Source organism: Canis lupus, chromosome 12 (genome assembly GCF_048164855.1).
Source record: "Canis lupus baileyi chromosome 12, mCanLup2.hap1, whole genome shotgun sequence".
In the NCBI taxonomy this organism is placed as follows: domain Eukaryota; kingdom Metazoa; phylum Chordata; class Mammalia; order Carnivora; family Canidae; genus Canis; species Canis lupus.
Window position 1 is genome coordinate 16,241,109 of NC_132849.1, and position 18,640 is coordinate 16,259,748.

The 18,640-nt window shown below is 53.6% G+C and overlaps 1 protein-coding gene across 15 annotated transcripts in view; it reads right to left on the reverse strand.

Annotated features, from left to right (window-relative positions):
- Window positions 1–236: 236 nt before the first annotated feature.
- Window positions 237–18,640, reverse strand: part of DCTN1 (dynactin subunit 1) — a 31,122-nt gene continuing 12,718 nt past the window's right edge. For 3 of the 15 annotated variants that reach the window (XM_072769890.1, XM_072769881.1, XM_072769876.1), the window contains exons 2-32: window positions 16,941–17,186; window positions 16,596–16,674; window positions 16,361–16,395; window positions 15,639–15,659; window positions 13,240–13,257; window positions 11,822–11,842; window positions 10,414–10,605; window positions 9,860–10,057; window positions 9,513–9,717; window positions 9,360–9,438; window positions 9,096–9,255; window positions 8,885–8,989; window positions 8,519–8,710; window positions 8,314–8,430; window positions 7,915–8,067; window positions 7,128–7,288; window positions 6,853–7,021; window positions 6,514–6,582; window positions 6,239–6,301; window positions 5,982–6,131; window positions 5,658–5,819; window positions 5,444–5,575; window positions 5,102–5,227; window positions 4,707–4,849; window positions 4,275–4,441; window positions 2,742–2,756; window positions 2,417–2,550; window positions 2,109–2,301; window positions 1,789–1,868; window positions 1,122–1,211; window positions 237–707 (exon numbers count right to left, since the gene is read on the reverse strand). In XM_072769890.1, coding sequence (XP_072625991.1) covers window positions 570–707; window positions 1,122–1,211; window positions 1,789–1,868; window positions 2,109–2,301; window positions 2,417–2,550; window positions 2,742–2,756; window positions 4,275–4,441; window positions 4,707–4,849; window positions 5,102–5,227; window positions 5,444–5,575; window positions 5,658–5,819; window positions 5,982–6,131; window positions 6,239–6,301; window positions 6,514–6,582; window positions 6,853–7,021; window positions 7,128–7,288; window positions 7,915–8,067; window positions 8,314–8,430; window positions 8,519–8,710; window positions 8,885–8,989; window positions 9,096–9,255; window positions 9,360–9,438; window positions 9,513–9,717; window positions 9,860–10,057; window positions 10,414–10,605; window positions 11,822–11,842; window positions 13,240–13,257; window positions 15,639–15,659; window positions 16,361–16,395; window positions 16,596–16,674; window positions 16,941–17,168 — 3,795 coding nt within the window. In that variant the 5' untranslated portion in view covers window positions 17,169–17,186 and the 3' untranslated portion in view covers window positions 237–569. Of the gene's footprint in view, window positions 708–1,121; window positions 1,212–1,788; window positions 1,869–2,108; window positions 2,302–2,416; window positions 2,551–2,741; window positions 2,757–4,274; window positions 4,442–4,706; window positions 4,850–5,101; window positions 5,228–5,443; window positions 5,576–5,657; window positions 5,820–5,981; window positions 6,132–6,238; window positions 6,302–6,513; window positions 6,583–6,852; window positions 7,022–7,127; window positions 7,289–7,914; window positions 8,068–8,313; window positions 8,431–8,518; window positions 8,711–8,884; window positions 8,990–9,095; window positions 9,256–9,359; window positions 9,439–9,512; window positions 9,718–9,859; window positions 10,058–10,413; window positions 10,606–11,821; window positions 11,843–13,239; window positions 13,598–15,638; window positions 15,660–16,360; window positions 16,396–16,595; window positions 16,675–16,940; window positions 17,187–18,640 lie in introns of those variants that run through there. The other 12 variants (XM_072769886.1, XM_072769885.1, XM_072769880.1 and 9 more) reach the window with 7 other exon arrangements.

An 18,640-nucleotide genomic window follows, 5' to 3' on the forward strand; every position in this document is an offset into this window, starting at 1 on the left:
CTATCTCACCTAATTCCATAAATGAATTTAGGTGACAGGCCCCTGGTCTAGCCCTTTCCCTCTTGTTCACACTAACTTATTGCACGTGAATGTGAGGGGCACACCATTCTACTAGTCTCTACAGAGAAAGTCCCTCAAATTTGGCACAGCCAAAGCCTCTTCAGAATCCCTTCTCCTGCACTCCTGCTCTGAGCCAAAAGGCCCAAGTCCCACTCCCAACACCACACAGAAACCACTGAAGCAGAAGTTGCTTTAATCAAGGGGTGAAGTCCTCTATCAGGGGGACCTCACTGAACCTTTGGTGGTGGGTCTCAGCCTACCCCCCACATGCCCTGAGGCCCCCCAGGAAGGAGGGAGCAGCTGAACAGCAAATTCTGGAGGCCAAGGAATGGAAACAGGGGAACCCAAGTGAATGGGGCAGGGACAGGGCATGACAGGTGGAGGCAAAGCTGAACAGGGCAAGAACAGCTGTTCACACACAGCTCTACCATGGGGACTAGCTGACAGGGCTGTGCAGCAGGCAGAGTGGCACCAGCAGGGCTGAGGGTAGAAGTGGGTGGGATGAGCACTTAGGAGATGAGGCGACCATGAAGCTGGTGCAGCTGCTCCTGGGTCAGCACCAGCCGGTGTCGCTGTCCAAGGCCAGTTGCACACGAGAAGGTCACTTTGCCCATGTAGACAGTGTCATCTTGCTGCTCCTCCTTGGCCTGGGAGTTAGCAAGGGGAAGAAGTCCCCGGGTCAGAGGCTCACCTGAGCTGTGTGCCACTGACAGGGATCCTGCGCACTGAGACCAAGGCACCCCCTGTGAGACAGACTTTGGGGCCCGCAGACTATGGTGACCATGTATTCCAAACCAGAATTGGGGTACATAGTCTGACAAGGGAGTTTTGAGCCTCCCCTGGTGTCAAAGGTCATAGATGTTTAACTGCTAAAATACTGAAATTTCTGGAAACACGGACAGTACTCTTGAGTTGCTGACAAGTAAGACTTGGCCAGTTAACTCAGCATGTGCAGTTGTTGGACCTGAGACCCCAAAGGCCTCTTCATATCCTGGGGGAGAGGGGAAGGACCCACCAGAGGCTTCAATGCTGCCCATCCTCCTCCCCATGCTCCCTCTTACCCTAAGGAAAGCTGATGAGGGGAAGGTGGCAAAGTCGGTGGGGACTGTGGCTCCAGGGCGCTGAGATACAGTCTCCTTAAGGACCTCATCCTGGCAAGGAGTAGAACAAGGGTTCATTTAGCGGACCTCCACAAGCTAAGACCAGAATCTTTCTGGTTCCACAAGGACACTAAGATCAGGGGGAAACAGGAACCTGGTCCTGTCACCATACTTTTGCTGTCACCTCCAACCCCATCCATATCCCACATCCTTACTTTACAATTTTAGTATATGTGCTGCTGAAGTGAGCACACATCCTTACTTTAGATACTTACCCCTTAAAGCCCATCTCAGACTCTATGGCCTCTGGGAAGCCACCCCCAACCATTCTACCCCAACAGTGATCTCAGCACTGAAGAAGTTGTAACCGAACCCTACACTCTAAAGACAATCCTAGCTCCACCTATTTTGTTGGTGAGAATCGGTCTTCTGTTTGCACCAAGACAGTGAACTTCTGAAGCAGGAACCCTGCCTTGCCCTCCACCTCCTCCCCAGTGTGCTGTTTAGCACAGGGCTGGGGCCAGAGGAACTCTGGGAGTGTCTGTGGAAATGAATGTGCTAAGGGCTCCAGCAGGGAATGTTATGAAGCAAACTCTGTAGACTGACAAAGGGCAGGGACTGATCTAACCTTGAGCTTCTCGATGGTGTCGCTTAAGGACTTGAGCTGAGCCACTTGCTCCAGGAGTTGGGCTGATGGGCTCTTGGCAGCTGTGGAGAAGGAAGGCTAGTGAGGCCCACCAAGGCCAAGGCAGGCAGCTGTACTGGATTAAGGGTCAGGAGTGCAGATACTAGATCCTCTGGTGGGTGAATCAAGCAAACTAAACACCAAGGCCAGAAAGCAATGCTAGAAAGAGCCTCTACTATATGGCAGCTGCCTGGGTAAGGGTCACAGCCCTGGGCCAAAGGGAGGGGATACATTATTCATCTCAGGGGTTGGTGGGTCCATACCAGGGCTGGTACGAGTGATATCTACTACGTGGGTGTGTGTGCTCAGTTGATTCAAAGTCTCCAACAGTTGGCTGGTCTTACGATACAGCGCACCAGCTGCTAGCTCACTGTCAGGGCCTTCATGAGGTGAGGGGGAGAGCTTTGCCACATGCAGAGGTGGCAGGGCTGCTAAAGATGCCTTCATCTGGGCTCCCTGTGGGGGGGAAGAAGAGGAATGGTGGTAAGAGGTAACAGAAGGCCCCGCCATCTACCCTTAATGGGGCAGGTGGGCTCCACCTTCACCCCACTCCTTCTTATGACCCCCTCACCTTGAGGATGCTATTCTCATGCTGGAGCTGGGAGATGTGCAGCCTCATGGCAGAGATCTGCTGAAGCAGCAGTGGTGAGTCCTTCACCAGCCCAGGGCCTGGCACAGATCCTGGAGCTTGCCCAGGGGCACCTCCTGTGTGTACCAAAACAAATGTCATCAACCCCAGGTGGAGAGGGTGGAAGATAGGCCCCATCCTTGCTCATCCCCTTTCGTTAGCCACTCCCACCTCTGGTCCTGGTTGCTCCCAAGGGGTGAGTCTTAACCTGCTCCCCCAGACCCACCCCCCACAGCCCTGGTATGCCCTCGCCAGGGCGAGTCTCTACCTCGCTGCTGTTCTTCTGTGCTCGGGATAGCCCATGGGGGAGCAGGAAAAGAGGAGAGAGGAGTTAGACAATTTGGGTGTCAAGGTGCCACACCAGAGGAAACCTGGACATGACCTACAGGAAAACCCTTTCAAATCATTGCTTCCCCTCTCTCTAACAAGCCCCTGCCCCCCTGCCCTTGTCCCCTGCACCTGGGGGAAGAGCATATATGAGTGAAAGAAAGATAAGGAAGGGTAACGAGGCCATGAGACTGGGCGAAGTGCAAGGAAGAGTGGCTGGCAGCAAGGGTGTGCACTGGAAGAAGCATTCGGGGCAGGAGGCGTTCCTGCTCCCCGACTCACACTCCATCTCCAAGAAAGAAAGGCCAAAGGAATGCTCCTGAGACCCCGAGACATCTACACCCTTAGTGTTCTGCAATAGCAAATCTGAAGCTGGACGTTCAGCCTGTTCCTCAGGCTCCCCATCATTCTGAGGCAAAAGATGCTCTTTTTTGGTGCAAGATTTTGTGAATCAGAACCAGTATCCTCCCCAAGGAACAGGAGCCAGCTGGACCACAGGAGTCCAAAGCCAACAAGGTACTTGGTCACCTCCCAAGATTAAGAGGCACCAGTAAGGGGGGCTCTGATGAGAATAAGATCCTAGGTAAGGCCAACTGACAAGATGGGCATAGCAGGGGAACTCTAGAGATCCTGAAGGCTTCAGGGCAAGAAGTCTGTCTTCTTGGGATCCCTGGGTGGCGCAGCGGTTTGGCGCCTGCCTTTGGCCCAGGGCGTGATCCTGGAGACCCGGGATCGAATCCCACGTCGGGCTCCCGGTGCATGGAGCCTGCTTCTCCCTCTGCCTCTCTCTCTCTCTCTCTCTCTGTGTGTGTGTGTGACTATCATAAATAAATAAAAATTAAAAAAAAAAAAAAGAAGTCTGTCTTCTAGACCTAAGAAAGAAACTAGAAGACTATAGAGCAGACAAGAACTAACATGGCAGTAGCCACCTCCTTGGTCCAGGAAAACTGGGAAGACTGGGCCTCAGAACCAGAAAAACTCCAGAAAGGGAGCCCTGACCACACTAGAGACCAAGCAGAGGCGAGAACGCAAGCCCCAAGTGGAACTGGGAGAATTCAACAATGGGAGAGACAACCACGCCAGATGGTAAAGCCACATGAACTCAACATACAAAGTACAAGCAGAACAGCAATCAAGAGCAGGCATCAGGCATGGCTGGACACAGCAGCTTAGCCCAAGCTGCTGCAGGCTGATGACCCTCTGGGATAGAGGGATGGGACAGGAAGGCCAGACTGCAGACCCAAAAGGGACATCTACTAGAGTCTGTCATAATTCTGAACTCCATTGACAAGTTCGTCATGCCCCATCTTGATCAGGGGGACTCTGCGCATATCTTCAAAAGTAAAAACTTGGTGAAAAGCTGCCATAGAGTGAAACTGTGCAAATATATTCCTGGCTGAACATCTACTAAGAGGGGGGCAGAAGTCCAACAGGGGCCAAGGACAGGAGGGAAGCCTTGTCCCACAGCACTCACCACCAGCAATGCCAGAGACCAGGGTAGCGATCCCCGAGGGAGGGGGCCCCCGGAGCCCCTCTATCGTGCGCTTTGACTGGCTGTTCAGCCGCTGCTTCAGCTCTGCCTTCTCTGCCTCTAGCTGGTCAATGTCAGCCTGGAGTGCATCCATCGTCTCCTCAAACTCTCTGCGGAAGAGAATCTGGGCTGAGCAGTGCTCCTTCCCTAGGGCCCCACTCCACTTCTCATCCTGACAGGTCCTCGGAGTGGCCCTGCTTGGTGAGGAGCCAGGAGCAGCACATGCTCTGGCTGGGGTGACACAATGGGGCTGGCAGTCAGGAAGGAAAACGGTATCTGTTCCCCTGGGGAGAGTGTAGGGGGAGGGGTTAGGAGGGAGAGCAGCTGGCAGGAAGGAGGGGTGGAATAAGCAGGGGCCCAGCGAAGGTGCCTGACTTCTCCTTCTTCCGCAGCAGTGCCTGGGTCTCCTCCAGCCGAGTCTGGACTTTCTCGATGCGCTCGTCTGCATCCTTGGCAGCACTGTCCAGCTTTTTCTCCAGGAGGCTTAGTCGCACATTGGCCTCACTCAGCTCCTCCCCCTGGACAAGGACAGAGAGTGTCTAGTTCCCTCATATCCTCTCAAGGGCCCCAGGGACACAGGACAGCTCAGATGCTAGAAAGCTCCCACAGGCCCATGAGTGCTCCCCTCACTGATCACAGGTGCCACATTTCTCCTCAACCCCCGACCAGTCTCAGTCCCAGGAGATCCCCAACACTCGACGCTGTCCTGTACGTCAGCAGTACTGCCTATTCCCCCCACCCCAGATCCTGAGCCTACCCTACAGCCTCACCTTGATTTTCAGTGACTTCTTCAATTCTTTGATAACTGTCTCTCGATCTTCAAGCTTCAAGCCCAGGCCTTCAGCATCGGTGATCTCTGCACGAAGGGCTGCAGCCCTCAGCTCAACTGGGGGAGGCTAGGGGGTCAGGTGGGAGTAGAAAGCAGGGGTGGGGAGAGGAGGTCACCAATGTGTTCCTTCCAGAGAAAGCTAGGCATAGGGAAAGCCTTGCCTTCCAAGCAGGATGGTGCTCTCCAGATTCCCTTCTCCCACCTCCCAGCCCTTCCCAGCAACAGCTCTGTAAGTCCTGCTCTTCTGGGATCCCCAAGCCCCTCCAAAGACCTCCCTACCTACCTTGCTGGGGGGCCGCTCTGCATCATACTCTCCCTCCTGCATGGCTGTGGCCAATTTGTTCATGGTACTAATGAGGATGTTGCTTGACTGGCGCAGACACTCATAGGGGCTGCTGGAGGGGGTCCCATAGATCTGCAGGAACAAGGGCAGCAGTGAAAATCCCACATTGGCCACGTAACTCCACTGCCACCTCTGCCCAGCCGTCCAGGCCCACCTGCTCGCTTGCTTTGAAAGCCAACTCCTCTAGGGCAGCCACAGGCAGTCCCTCATTCTCTGCCAGCGGGGCAATGAGCTGGGCAGCAGCAGCTGCCACCTCCTGCAGCACGGCCACCACCCACGTCAGGTGTTTCCTGCAGTCGAGGAGTGTGTCCGACACCTATGCGACAGCCCAGAGTCAGGAGCCCACCCTGCGTCCAAGGCTACAGCTCCCAGTTACCTTAAAACTATTCTTGTTCCCTGACCAGATCCAGATCTCAACACTCTAGGCCCCTCCTGGTTCTACTCAGCTTCCTCTCCTTCCCCCTTTGCTGCCCTAAACCTGTGGTCCAAAGGCTAGTGCAGCTGGGATTCCAGGAGCATCTGTCCCTGGCATTCGCCTTCGGATCTTCTTGCAGAACTGGCGGATGTCACTGCACGATGTTTCCAAGTCCCGGAGCAGGAGGGCAATATCTGAAGCCTCCTGGCCACCCTACTCATGTAACAGGAAACAGGGAACAATACAGCATTGGGGCCAGAAATGAGGAGCTGGGGACTAATGCGGAAAAGGAGGTAAAAGAGATCTGGCTGTGCTCTCACCTGCAAGAAGGCACGCAGCCGCCCCACCTCCACGCTCATGCAGTCCAGGGCACTCTGAGTAAACTGTAAGCACAAATGTGCGTAGTTTTGAGCCCCCAGCGGGAGCCCTTCTGCCCCATCACCATTTCTAATAAGTCCCCACCTTCTGCCGACTGGCTTCCTTGGTCTGACCCCGTTCCAGTCTTATGTGACCCCATGAGGGCCAGATCTCTTGATCTGATGTCCTCCATTTCTGATCTCTCCAGGAGGCTCAACCACTGGCCCAGACAGCTCACCTTAATGTGGTCAGCCAGCTGCATGGTACTGTCTTCGGGCTGTTCGGCAAGATGGATACTATACAGATGCTGAGGAGAAATGACAAAGAGACAGCCTTTAGGCCTTGGAAAGATGGAGGATTCTTCCCAAACTGCATTTTAAGCCCCAGTCATCATAGGATTCCAGAAGTTTAAGGAGAATCTGAGACCCCAAGGAGCTGCATCCTCATGCAAGTTCCTTTAGGAGCGAGCCACACCTTAAGCAGCCAACCTAGGACATATAACCTCGGCCACTCTGGCAACAGCCCCAGCAGGAGAAACCTTCCCTCCCTGCTGCAAGCCTGAATTCTCGTCCCAGACCTGGTAGTACTTGATGGCCTTGGTGAGAGGCTCTACATTGACAGTCTCGTCCAGCTGATCCTTATGTAGCAGCTCAATGAGGAAATCCAAGGAGCGCTCATGGGCACTCATCTCAGGGTAGAGGCTGCCGACCTTCTTATACACGTCCACGTTGCACTGAGACAGGGCACTAGAGACCAGAGAAGGGTCCTCTGAGGCCAAGGCCTGCCAGGCAATCTCAATCTGTCCACTCTTGGCCCTGTGGCCCTAGAGCATGGGGCCAAGGGATCACTTACTGCTCATAGCGGTGGAGTGTGGCCTGCAACAGACTCAGTGAGTACACCAGCCCAGCAGCAAAGCTGAGCTGCTCCCCTGCAGCTCCTCGGAGCCCGGGCCGCTCTGAACAGTTTTCACTTAGTTCAAACTTCTCCTGGGCCTGCTTCCGGATCAGCTCTGCCTGTGGGAAGAAGCACCAGCACCCCTCTGGGGCTCAGAGCAGAGGATGGAGAACACAGACTCGGGAACACAGAGCACAAAACTGAGCAACTACGTGGCAGTGGCAGTGGGGAGGGGGGAGTGGCACATGGACACACATGGAGGAGGAAAGCAGCAACAGCTTAGATGGGCACAGAGTATCACCTAGGGAAAGGATAATGATGTGATTACTGGCAGTTGTGAGGATTTAGGATGTGGAGATAAAAGGGTAGTAAACCAGTGGAGCAAGCTCTTTCCTGCCTTAAAGCTACTGCTCCTCCTACTCTTTTACCTGAATTCTATCCTGCCAGTTATCCCCCACTAGCTCCTAATCATCTTCTAGGTCTCAGTTCAAATGTTATTCCTTCAGTGCTACTCTTCCATCTAAATCAGAACCTCCATAGTGCTGTCTCTGAGAAGCCACCTCCCCTTCACAACCCACCATCTGTAATACACATCCATCTCCAACTCTGTTGACTATATTCCTCCACTGCATCATAAACTTTGCGAGCAAGGATGCTGACTGTTCTCACTCAGCATCCTCCAGGCCTGGTACACAGCAAGTTCAACAGATTCCTGTTGAACATGTGATTAGATTGATGGCCATACCTTGCAAATAAGACGAGGCATGAGCAGCAGCACCAGAACGCAGTCATGGTCCCCACCTGGCCGAAGGAAGCTATCGGGCATGAAGGCTGTCAGCAGGGACATGTGCCGGTTGGCCTGGGCCACCTCCATCTGCCTCAATTCCATCTCAATTGCCTGTGAGATGGACACGTAGGTGGGCTCTCAGCCAGGCGGGAGAGCACCTCAGAACTATCATGCCTTGTTCTACCAGGTCCCTTGCTTCTGGGATAAGCCTAGGCCAGGAGTCTTCCAGACCACCATGCAAAGCATCCCCTCCTCCAGCAACCTGAAGTCCAGAACCCCATGCCAGATCAGCCTACAGCCACACCCAGGCTGGGTGCCCCAACACTCCCCACTCTCTGGCCTATCCACTTTTCTGACCTTGGCATGAGCTTTAGTCTCAGCAAACTTGATTTTGAAGTCAAAAGTCTCTGGGGGTGGCTGCTGCTGCCTCTCCACAGACGCTTCTTGCTGGTTTGTCAGTTCCCGATTCACATCCTGTGAGCAAAGACAAACAATGAGGCACAGCTGGGTCATGAGGGAGCCCTCAGTTATCATGACTGGACAGCAGGGGGCACAATGGTACCTGAAGGTGGGCGGTCAGCTGGCGGTACTTCTTAATAGTTTGCTGATAATCTGCGACTGTCTCCTGGGCCGCCTCCACACGCTTCTGGGCCTCCCGGACCCGTGCGCCTGCCATGTCCAGCTGCTCCCGCAGCTCCAGTTCTGTCTCGCGTGCATTCTCCTGCAGCTCATCATTCATCTCATTCATCGCTTCCTGGGAGGCCACAAGGCAGTAGGGGCAAAGGAAAGGCAGTCAAGGTAGCAGGTCAGGTGGGGCCATTCATCACACACCCTGCTCAAGGGTTAGGGTTCATGTCGGTCCCTCTTTCAGCAAGTGGCTTCCAAATACCCTCCATCAGGGTGGGAAGTCAGGGGTCTATTCTCTTACCAAGTCCCCCACGGTCTCTCTCAACTCTCGCACTTTCTCTTCTAGATTCAGGTTCCGGTCTGTTAGCATCTCTACCATCTCCTCAGCACCCAGAGCAGCATCCACCTGTGTTACAGGGAGGGAAGAAGAAGGGCTACTCAAAGGTACCTAGAAAGAGAAGACATCAACCTTGGAAGAGAGGTCCTCTGAGCCAGGGCTACACTCCCCAGACCTGCTCCTTGAGCTCATCGATGGTGCTCTCTGCCTGGCTCAGCTCCTCCTGCAGACGCTCCCGCTGCTGCCTCACAACCTCCAGCTCTTGGTTCTTCTTTTCCATAAGTTTCTGGAGTTTCACATGCTCCTGCTTCTCTGAGGAAGATAGATCCCGCATCCTGGGGGAGAAGAGAGGAAGTGTCCAAGTCACTGGCGATGGGTGCTTTAATACATCTAGACACAGGAGAGTGAGCCTCAGAGCCAAGCAGGGAGGGGACCCTACCTCACCAGGGCATCCTTCAGGCGAGCATTCTGTTCCTCAAGCTGCTTGAGCTGGTAACTGGATGCTGCCCCGTCTGAGCCTGGGGAAGACCATAAACACTCAGACATGGTTCCAATCCCACCATGTGGCCCCCAGCAGCTCCTGGCCCCTTACCCTTCTCCTCAATCTCAGCCTTGAGGATCTCTAAGTCAGTGGTGAGCTCATCCACACGTTCCTTCAACGCCTCCACCTCCTGCTGCAGGGACTCAGCCCGCTCTTCAGCCATCTCCTTGTCCAGAGTGGCCATCTCGATGGCATCAGCAGTGTCAGCCATCTCCTCCATGTAGCGTTCTTTTGCCTCTAGTGCCTCCTTGGCTTCCTGAAGAGGGGTGGAGGTTGGTGGGAGTGCAAGCAGAGAGGTGCCTCATACACTCCTTCTCACAGAATGTCCCAAGCCCCAGCCTCTGGTGTCTGGTGTGCTGACTTGGGTCCCAAGCTCCCCTCTCCACCCCAAGTCCCACCTTCCGCGCCTCTTTGAGGCGCCGCTGCAGGTCCGCCTGCTGTTCTTGCATTTTGCTCTTCCATTCCTGCACCTGCTCCAGCTGGATCTTATGTTTCTCCAGCTCTTTTAGCTTCGCCTTGTCTTCTGCCCGTTTCAACCGCAGGGTCTCCAGTTTCTCCTCTAGGTCCCGCACCTGGGCTCTCAGCCCCTCCTCCTCCTGCAAAGGACAGACCCCTGGATAGGTACACAGCCTCCCCCCTCCTCCCCACCAAGGCTGAGCCTGAGTGCACGGACAGGAATGTATGCAAACATCATTCCAGCCCCAGGGTCAAAAGCAAGAGGCATACAAACATCTGAGAAAGGACCAGTACATAAGGGGAAAATGTGGTAGAAGGGCAGAAAAGGGTAGCTCAGTAAAAGGCAGAACCATATGCTATTCCCCACCCTTTGGATCCAAGTTCTGAGTCTCCTCCAACCCTGGAAAATTTTTAAGATCCTGCCTGGGGTCACAGCTCTGCCACCTACCCTCTGCCACCCCTCTTGGATCTCCTTCACTCCAACCCTAGTCCTTACCTTGGAGGGAGAAGGCAGTGGGGGTGCTGCTCCAGGAGAGGTGAGAGCTGGTGTGGGGATGATAGGTGCTGCCAGTGGAGTCTGAGCCGGGGTGCTGGGCTCACTGCTGCTCAGCTCACCTGCTGATGCTGAGCCAGAGGGGCCCAAGGAGCTACTGGCCCCAGGCACCCCAGTACTGGCTGGGCGGGTGGGCTATTCCGAGGATAAGCAGGCCAGAAAAAGAATAGGGATGTTGAGAAAGAATATGAGAATAGGCCAAGGGAAGGAGACAGAGAAGGAAAAGGGCAGTGAGAAAGTTATCAAAGTACAGTGAGAACAAAAAAGCAGAGTAAAGGGGAGAGAGAAAATGACACAATCACAGATAGTGACAAAGGAGAGGGGAGGCAGGAGGCGGGTAGAGAAGAGAGGGAGGAAGTGATAGAAGGAGACATAAGATTATAATGCTTCTCCCTTGGCATTGACCCCACATTCCTCCCAGCTCTGGCACTATCCCCCCAGAGCAGAATCTCTTACTCCCCAGACCTCCTCTTGGTGACCCAGTTGTGATCATTCTAGCAATTTCTTGATATTCCCAGTCCTATCATTGTTCTGGGCCTGTACCCTCCTCCCCCAGGAGGAAAAAGTGCCTCAGTGTCATTCCCAAAGCAAAAGAACAAACTGGAGTTTGTTCTCTAACTTTCATGTTCCCAGGGAAGGCTGGGCTACAAGTGTGGGTGCCAAGCGCTGTATCGCACTCCTTGGGAGTTGAACTGATTCTCCCTCCCTTGGTCTGCTTTAAGGGACCCTTCAGGTCAAGGAGATAGAGTAAAAGTTGTATTCCTAGGCTCCTCCTTGAAACATGGTCAGCACAACCAACCTTCTGTCATCTCCCTCCCCCAAGACAAAGGGTCTCTAACCAGGCAACATTTATCCAGGCCCCCATGGGGCTGGAGCACAGGAGCTCCTGAAGCCCCAGAGCTTGGAGTAGTACCAAGCCCTGAAGCTCTCCTCATGGGCTGACACTCAGATATCACATGCTACCCACAGATACCCCCAAGTCCGTATGCCCTGACATTGACACTGCCAAGTTCTTCTTCACCTTTCTTCCAACTTCCACCCCCACTCTCACATCAAAAAACTAGTCAAAATGCCCTTCTTCAAGAAAGCCAGCCCTGATTAACCATAACCACTCTCATTTCTCTTCTGCACTCAGGCTACTGGCCCAGACAACCTCCTAAGGGCCAGAAGTCATTTTCCCAGGCCTGTCACTACCCTCAGTCCCCTCACTCCTCTGAAAAAGAGAACCCAGGATGCACTGTGACCAACTTTAACTTACTCATACACATGCCCACACGCATGCACATGCCTGAAATGTGTGTCTACACACAGCAGTGGCTTGTACAAAGGCCTTTTTTTTTTTTTTTCTCACCTTGGGCCGCCGAGTTGTGGTCTGGACAGGCAACAGGAGCCAGAGGAGAAGTAGTCAGGAAAGAAAGGATAATGGCAGAAAGACAGACAGCAGAAGGGACAGCAATGAGAGCAGAAGAAGTACCAGGAATGGGGCTACAGTCAGCTGCCCCCCCCCCAATCCCATTCCCACCCCATCCCCTTTCCCTCCCATGAATCACCTTGTTTCTACTCCAGGAGCTCAGAACTCCTATTTCCCATCGGTTCCTTGTCCGATTTATGCCCAACCCTTGCAGACCTCCCCTCTTCAAACACCCTGGAAATCCCAGAAATCCCCATCTCCTAGGTTGAACCACAGGAGACCAAAGGCAGCAGCTGGTGGAGGTCCCCAGAGACAGGTCCCTCTAGCGCTCCAGCCCAGAGCCAAAGGCTCCGCCCACCCACCACTCCCAAGGACTTCCCCAGGTCAGCCCCCTCCTTCAAGTGCCAGACTCCACACAAGACCCCCAAGAAATACCATGTGACCAGAATGATGCTAGAAGCCCAGAAGTGAGTGATATGACCCCAGCAGAGGGGATCGGGCCCCCCAAGCAAAACAGTACTGCCATCCTCCCTACCCTACCCCCTTCCCCAGAACCAGATCCTGCAGCAGTTCTCATCCCTAGGGCAGAGGGCTCAGGTGTCAGGACCATGAATACTGCATTAACCAGAAGGCCAGAGCTCAGCAAAGTAACCCCACCCAGCAAAGCAACCCCACCCAGCTGCAAGAAAGGACATGGGGGTGGGCAGAAGCACAGAGAAACTAGTGCCCTAACTCAAATAGATGATTAATCCCAAGTTCCAAATTACGTTTCTGCTATCCAGTATCTTACAACTCTGAAAAAAACAGATTTGGGTTGGACCCTACTTCTAGGAGTCTAAGGAGACCAACCCCCACCCCTCCTACCCTGAGCTGAGCCTCTATAGCTGTGGGTCAAAAACTATTCTAGGGTCCCCCATCCCACTCTGGAAAAGCCCCTTAATACAAACCGTGGTGAAGAAGTGATGCAGGGAGTAAACCAAGAGGCATCCTAGCAAAGGGTAAGGGTGAGGTAGGCCTAGTAGAGGCATGAAGACACTGGGACCTGCTTTCCCCCATCCTCTCACAGGAAACTCCCGGAGTCAGTTTGCAGCAAAAGCTGCCTGAAGCCCAAGACGGTGGGGCCACTGGGTACAAGGCTCAGAACATATACTCAGTCAGAGCCCAGAGCAGGGAGCAAATGCCCAGGGTGTGGGGCATGACAGTGACACACACCTCTCCCTGCCCCCTACCTTCATCTCCACCCTCCTCCCCCAACCAGGTAGACAGATGAAGTCAATCAGCCCCCACCCCCACCCCAGCAGCCTGCTGCCACCATCGCCCTGGCAACCCGGCAGCAGGACCAGAGCAAGCAAGAGTACCTTTCGGGCTGTCGGTGCCTGTCTCATCATTGCAGAAAATCAAAGAAAGCCAGGAGAGGAAAGAAGGAGGGACAGAGGAGGATGGACAAACACACAGAGGATGGACAGACGAAGGGAGGGAGGGAAAGAGACCGAACAGAGGGAAAGGCGGCGGAGACAGGAGATTAGTGCATCAAATCCCAACAACGCAGCCTCAGCTTCCCGGTCGGCAGGCTTCCCGCCCGCAAATGGCTGCAGCTCAGACGCAGAAGGCCCTGCAGGTGCGCAGTGGGACAGCCAGGCTCCGGCAGGCACCGGAGAGGCGCCCGGCCCAGTTCACCAGCTAAGGCTGATGGCAGCCTCAGTGGCCGCAGCACCAGCTCCACCTGACGTCATGCACCCACCCTCCTCTGATCCTTGGGGGTGGAGCCACTGCTCCTCGGTCACCTAGCAACTGCCAGGCTCTGCTGGCTCCTCCTCCTCCACATGACTGGACAAAGTCCTACACAGAACCCGCCCTGCTTCTTCCTCTATAGAACAGGTCTGACTCCTCCCTTCCCTTCCATCCCTTCGCCCACCCATCCCCAAGGGTCTGCTCCTAGAAACTGGGCTGGGGCCACCCCAGAAATGGTACTCTCTGGGTCCAGGGCATGACTGGGCAGGGCCATGGAGCCACACTGCTCCAGCCTCTCATACATCCCCTCTGCCACAGCCCCATCAACTCCACTTGTCTCTTATATAGAGGGACAACGCCCTTACAGCTGGTCTCTATCAGGCACACACACACACACACACACACACACACTCAGAACACACTTCCTGTGACACCATCCGCTCTGAGGGGCACACAAAGAAACCCTGGGAAACATTCAGCAGCAGCTCTAATGACAGTGTTTGGCTCCTCTCCCAAACCTCCCCTGGTTGCAGGCAGGTTAAAGCCTGTCTCTAAAGACCTTCCAGAAGAGACTGGGCACCCTGCAGGGACATCTGGGTTCTCTTCTGCCCGGCCCCCGTCAAAGTTCCTTCTTTTTTGTTGTTCTGGTTTTAGCTCCCTGTTCCCCCACAGGGTGAGTTCAGGGCCCTGGGCTGCTGTGAGAGAACCACTAGGAGAGGAAGACCTGGCTGGGGATTTGACTACTTGACTGGCACTTTGCACCAGGAGCAAAGGAGGCCCTGTATCCCAACCCAGGCCGCCTGGGCGGGGCTTTGCCACATCTCCCCAGGCAGTTGCCAAAACCCCAGCATTTGGACGTAACTCAGGCCCAACTCAAGGTCAGGTCAGCCTGTGGCAGGAACTCCTCCATGGAGATCAGACTGCAGGTCCATGCTCTTCTCTATTCAGGGGCCTGAGGCAAGATGGGTGCCCCAACCAGGAGACAATAATCGAGGAAAGAAACCAAGTTTCTATACCCTTGTAATGGGTTCAGCATCCCTTCAAGCATTGTTTTCCTTCTTTGATTCCCACTCCCACCCCAGCCAGGACCTCAAAGCAAGTACCAGAATGTGGTCTCTTCCATGACAAGACTCCAAAGTGAGGACCCAACAACCAGATGTTTTCCTCTGCCCACCCACTGCCCCAATCCAGTAGCTTTCCATGCAGGTCAGAAGGGCCTGAGACAACCAGCCACAAGGAAATCACAGAACCACACAGACGGCACAGTACATACAGGTCAGACACTCACATGCAGGTCAGAGATAGCTTGGGCACAGGCCCAAGGCAGGGGCTGGTGTGAGGAAGTGGTCATGGCAGTGACTTAAGAGTTTAAGAGTCTGGGGGTGGCACAGTTGAGCCCCACTCCATGATGGCTGATGGAAGGCTGCAAAGGGTGGGAGGTGGGCCTCGAGCACAACACCAGAGGCAGGAAGAGGCAGGTGGAAAGACTGATGGAGCAGAGTGAGAGTGGGTATCCATGGCAGCGCCCGCCCAGAGTCAGGCACACAGATTCTCAGGCTTTCCAACTCAGGACTGTTGTTCCCATGCTCCGCTCCCTGGCCTCCTGCCTCCCACCCAATCTTCTCATTTGGCATTTTCTCCACTCTCAACCTCCCAGTGTTTCCTCCCACCGCCCTCAAAACTCAGACTGAAAACTCAATATAACTCAGCAAGTGCCCAACTCCATGCTGCTGCTTTACATTTATAGTCAAGGGTTTGGAGTCTGTGACTCCGAATCCTAAGGTAGCAGGGAGGGGGACAAGGAGGTGTAGGGGTAATCTCTAATGAGTGCCACCTGAGCCTGGACACTGAGCCTGATGTCCCTGCATCCCTCAAAGGAACCCTGAAAGCCAAGGCCACCATTTCCTCTGGCCATCCCAGCCCCAAGGTCACACAAACATGCATGCAGCAGCCCAAGGACATGCAGGACAGCTGGGGAGGGGCTCATAGCCCTCACCCACCCAGGCACAAATAGTAAACACACCACCTTCTTAGGCTTCAGTCCCCGCTGCATGAGGAGTAGGAAAGGGCAGAGTTAGAGAACAGACACCACAGTGTGTTAGCTGGCCAGACATCCTGAGTGGAGGTGTTAAGACCAACCCAGGCACACACAGGTAAAGAGGTGAGTCAGGTCACTGCCAACTCCTGGGTAAGTGAGATGAAGGGTCCCTCAAGGACCAGCTTCCAGGATGTCCCCACCCTGGCCCAGAGAAGCTGGCAAATCTGAATCCACACCTCCCTCATCCTGCGCACAGCAATAGAGATTTAGACAGGCCCTCTGCATACAGCCTAAAACAGGCCACAGCAGGCCTGGCTCCTTACCATTCATTTGTGAACAAGAGAGCTCCTTCTTCTTCTAGCTCTCACCTTACCCCTACCCTCTGACCTTTTAGGTCCCGGTACCCTTGGGTACCAAAAGGTAGGAAGTTAGCAACAATACTACTAGGATCAGACCTGTCTTTCCTATCACCCCTAGCATCAGCCCAATTTGACCCTAAACTTCTGGGTCCTAACAGTTCTTCCTGCTACTGCCTTTACCCCTAAAGCAGCAACTCATACCCAGGAAGCTTCCTTCTCAGGGAGGCTGGAGACTGGAAGGCTAACTCCATTTACTCACCTACTATTTCCACCTACCTAGCACTGATCTCCCTCTTTTTTCTCCTTCCCCTTTCTCTCTCTTACTCCCCACTCCCACCCCCAACCACTCACCAGTTTGCTGGTCTTTGCAGTTGAGTCCGTTCCCTCTGCAGAAAGCAAGCAGAAACAAGGAGTGTGTTTGTATAGAGGGGTGGGGGCAAAGGCCACGATGGTGGGGTAGAAGAGATGTGACAAGGGAATATGGCAGTGATGGAAAAATCTCAAGAACCACTGTGGCCCTGTATTCTGGGGAGAAGTCCTAGGGACTCCTGGATATGGGAAGGCAACTTAACTGGGTGGCTGTTACCTCTTTTAAGGACCTTTGAGGCAGAAGAATCGGGTGTCTCTGGGGAAGTAGTATCTGCTCCATCTTCAAATACCTGGATCTGAGGCCAAAGAACAGACTCAGTATAGCCAGATCAAGGATGGCTATAACATGGGCTTCTCCCCATGCCCCAAGCAAGCCTGGTGTACAGGGCAGCTTCCATAAGGATGATCTCCAATCTTTCCTCCCCCCAGCCCCCACCCCCGGTATCTCCCACTCTCTCAACCAGAGACGTATACTCATGCCCAAAAAAGGGAGCCCCACAAAAAAGCTGCACAAGCAACAGAGCATGTGTACATGCACACACTCAGAGCAGTGTGTGTGTACCTGGGATTGGCGCACAAAGATGCCATGCCCTTCATCACAAGTGAAGTACTTCCTGCCTTGGACAGTTCCATCATTCTTGCCCTTTGCTTCATCCAGGATCACACCGACCCATTTGCCAGTGGCAAAGAGTGTGGCTCCAACATAGGCCACAGTGCCTCGGTGGCCTTTTCCAATCACCTCCACACGGGAGCCCACTCGCAAAGGCCGAGCGCTCGTCTCTGAGCTCATTCTGCTGCCACTGGGTGTCTGAAAGAAAGACACGTGCAAACATACGCAGTTAAAGGCCTCAGGTCAAGGGTGTCATCCTCACGCACCAAAGGCCCCAGCCAGCATCCTGGACTGAAAAAGGATAAGAAGTCACTTCCCTGAACCCCTTTTTCAGGGTAAAGTGGACCCCCAAATTCCCTTTTGAAAAATACCAGTGATATGTTCTAAGACTTTTCTGAACTCCTCTGGAATCTGCTAGAATTTTTTAAGAGTTTATATTTAAATTTTATAATAAATCAGAATTCAATGATAGACCTGTGAATGTCACCACATGGCTTCTTCCTCTGGAGCACTGCTCCTAAGGAGGGGAATGAAGCTCAAGGGAATAACTCAATTGAGACTAGGATCTTCAAAACCCAGTGCCTTGACTCAGGTGCCTAAGCTGAGAAGATAGGTGATTCATGGGTGACCCCATAGAATCTTATTCCACTCCCCACTGCTGTCTTCCCTGTGGTCAAATAGCTCTCTTAGGCTTCTCCCTTTCAAAGGCACACAATGGTGTCTCCTTCCAGACCTGACTGCCCCTACCTCATCCACACACCCACCATGACATTCTTAGATGCCTCTCTGCAGCCGGTTCAACCATATAATTCCCTTCTTCCTGGCCTGAGCCCTGTCCTATCAACTCTACCCCAAGCTCTGGAGATCCTTCCCCCACACTGTATTGCTATAAAAAGAAAAACAAAGGCCAGGTAAATCAGGTACCTCAGACCTGACCTGCACTATCCCCTAAACTCTGCCCAGTGGTCCAAATGGATGGCTTATCACCCCATGGATGGACAAGGCAAAGGAATAGACTAAACATTGTCCTTCAGAACTTCTCAGTTTCTGACACACCCGTGATGACAGGACACAACATGAAATTAGGTTTCCAAAGAGGGCCATGGTTTAGAAGAAAATCACACCTAAGCCATTTTTAGCGATAGCAGCAACATGAACCAAGGGATTTGCAGCAAACAGATGAATGAGGCATAAGAAAGTGACTTCCTGGTTTGAAAGATTCCACAGGGCTCCCTCTGATGCTCCCACTTGGCTTCAGAAATGAGCCCTGCCAGCCTGTCACTCCCAGAATCCTTTCCCCAAAGAGCTCATCTAGGAAGATAAAGATATAGCTCCCAGGGGCTCCAGGACCCCAAATTGTACCTGGACAGCAGGGTTGCTCTCATGGGTCTGATGATAAAAAGAACTGACAGTGATACCAGGGCTAGCCTCAAACTCAAGTGATTCCCTCAACCTCCCAACCCTAAGAAGCCTCTCTGAACCAGGTGGACACAATAGTGGGTACAGATTCGATCTCAACCACGAGAGAGAAAGCAAGTAACAAACAACAAAGCAGCTCTAAAGAAAGGCGTCACTGTAAGGCCATTCCAACCCACTAACCCCATTGAGAGTCCCCAGCATAGTCCAATCCCCTCAGGATCCTCTAGCCAGAG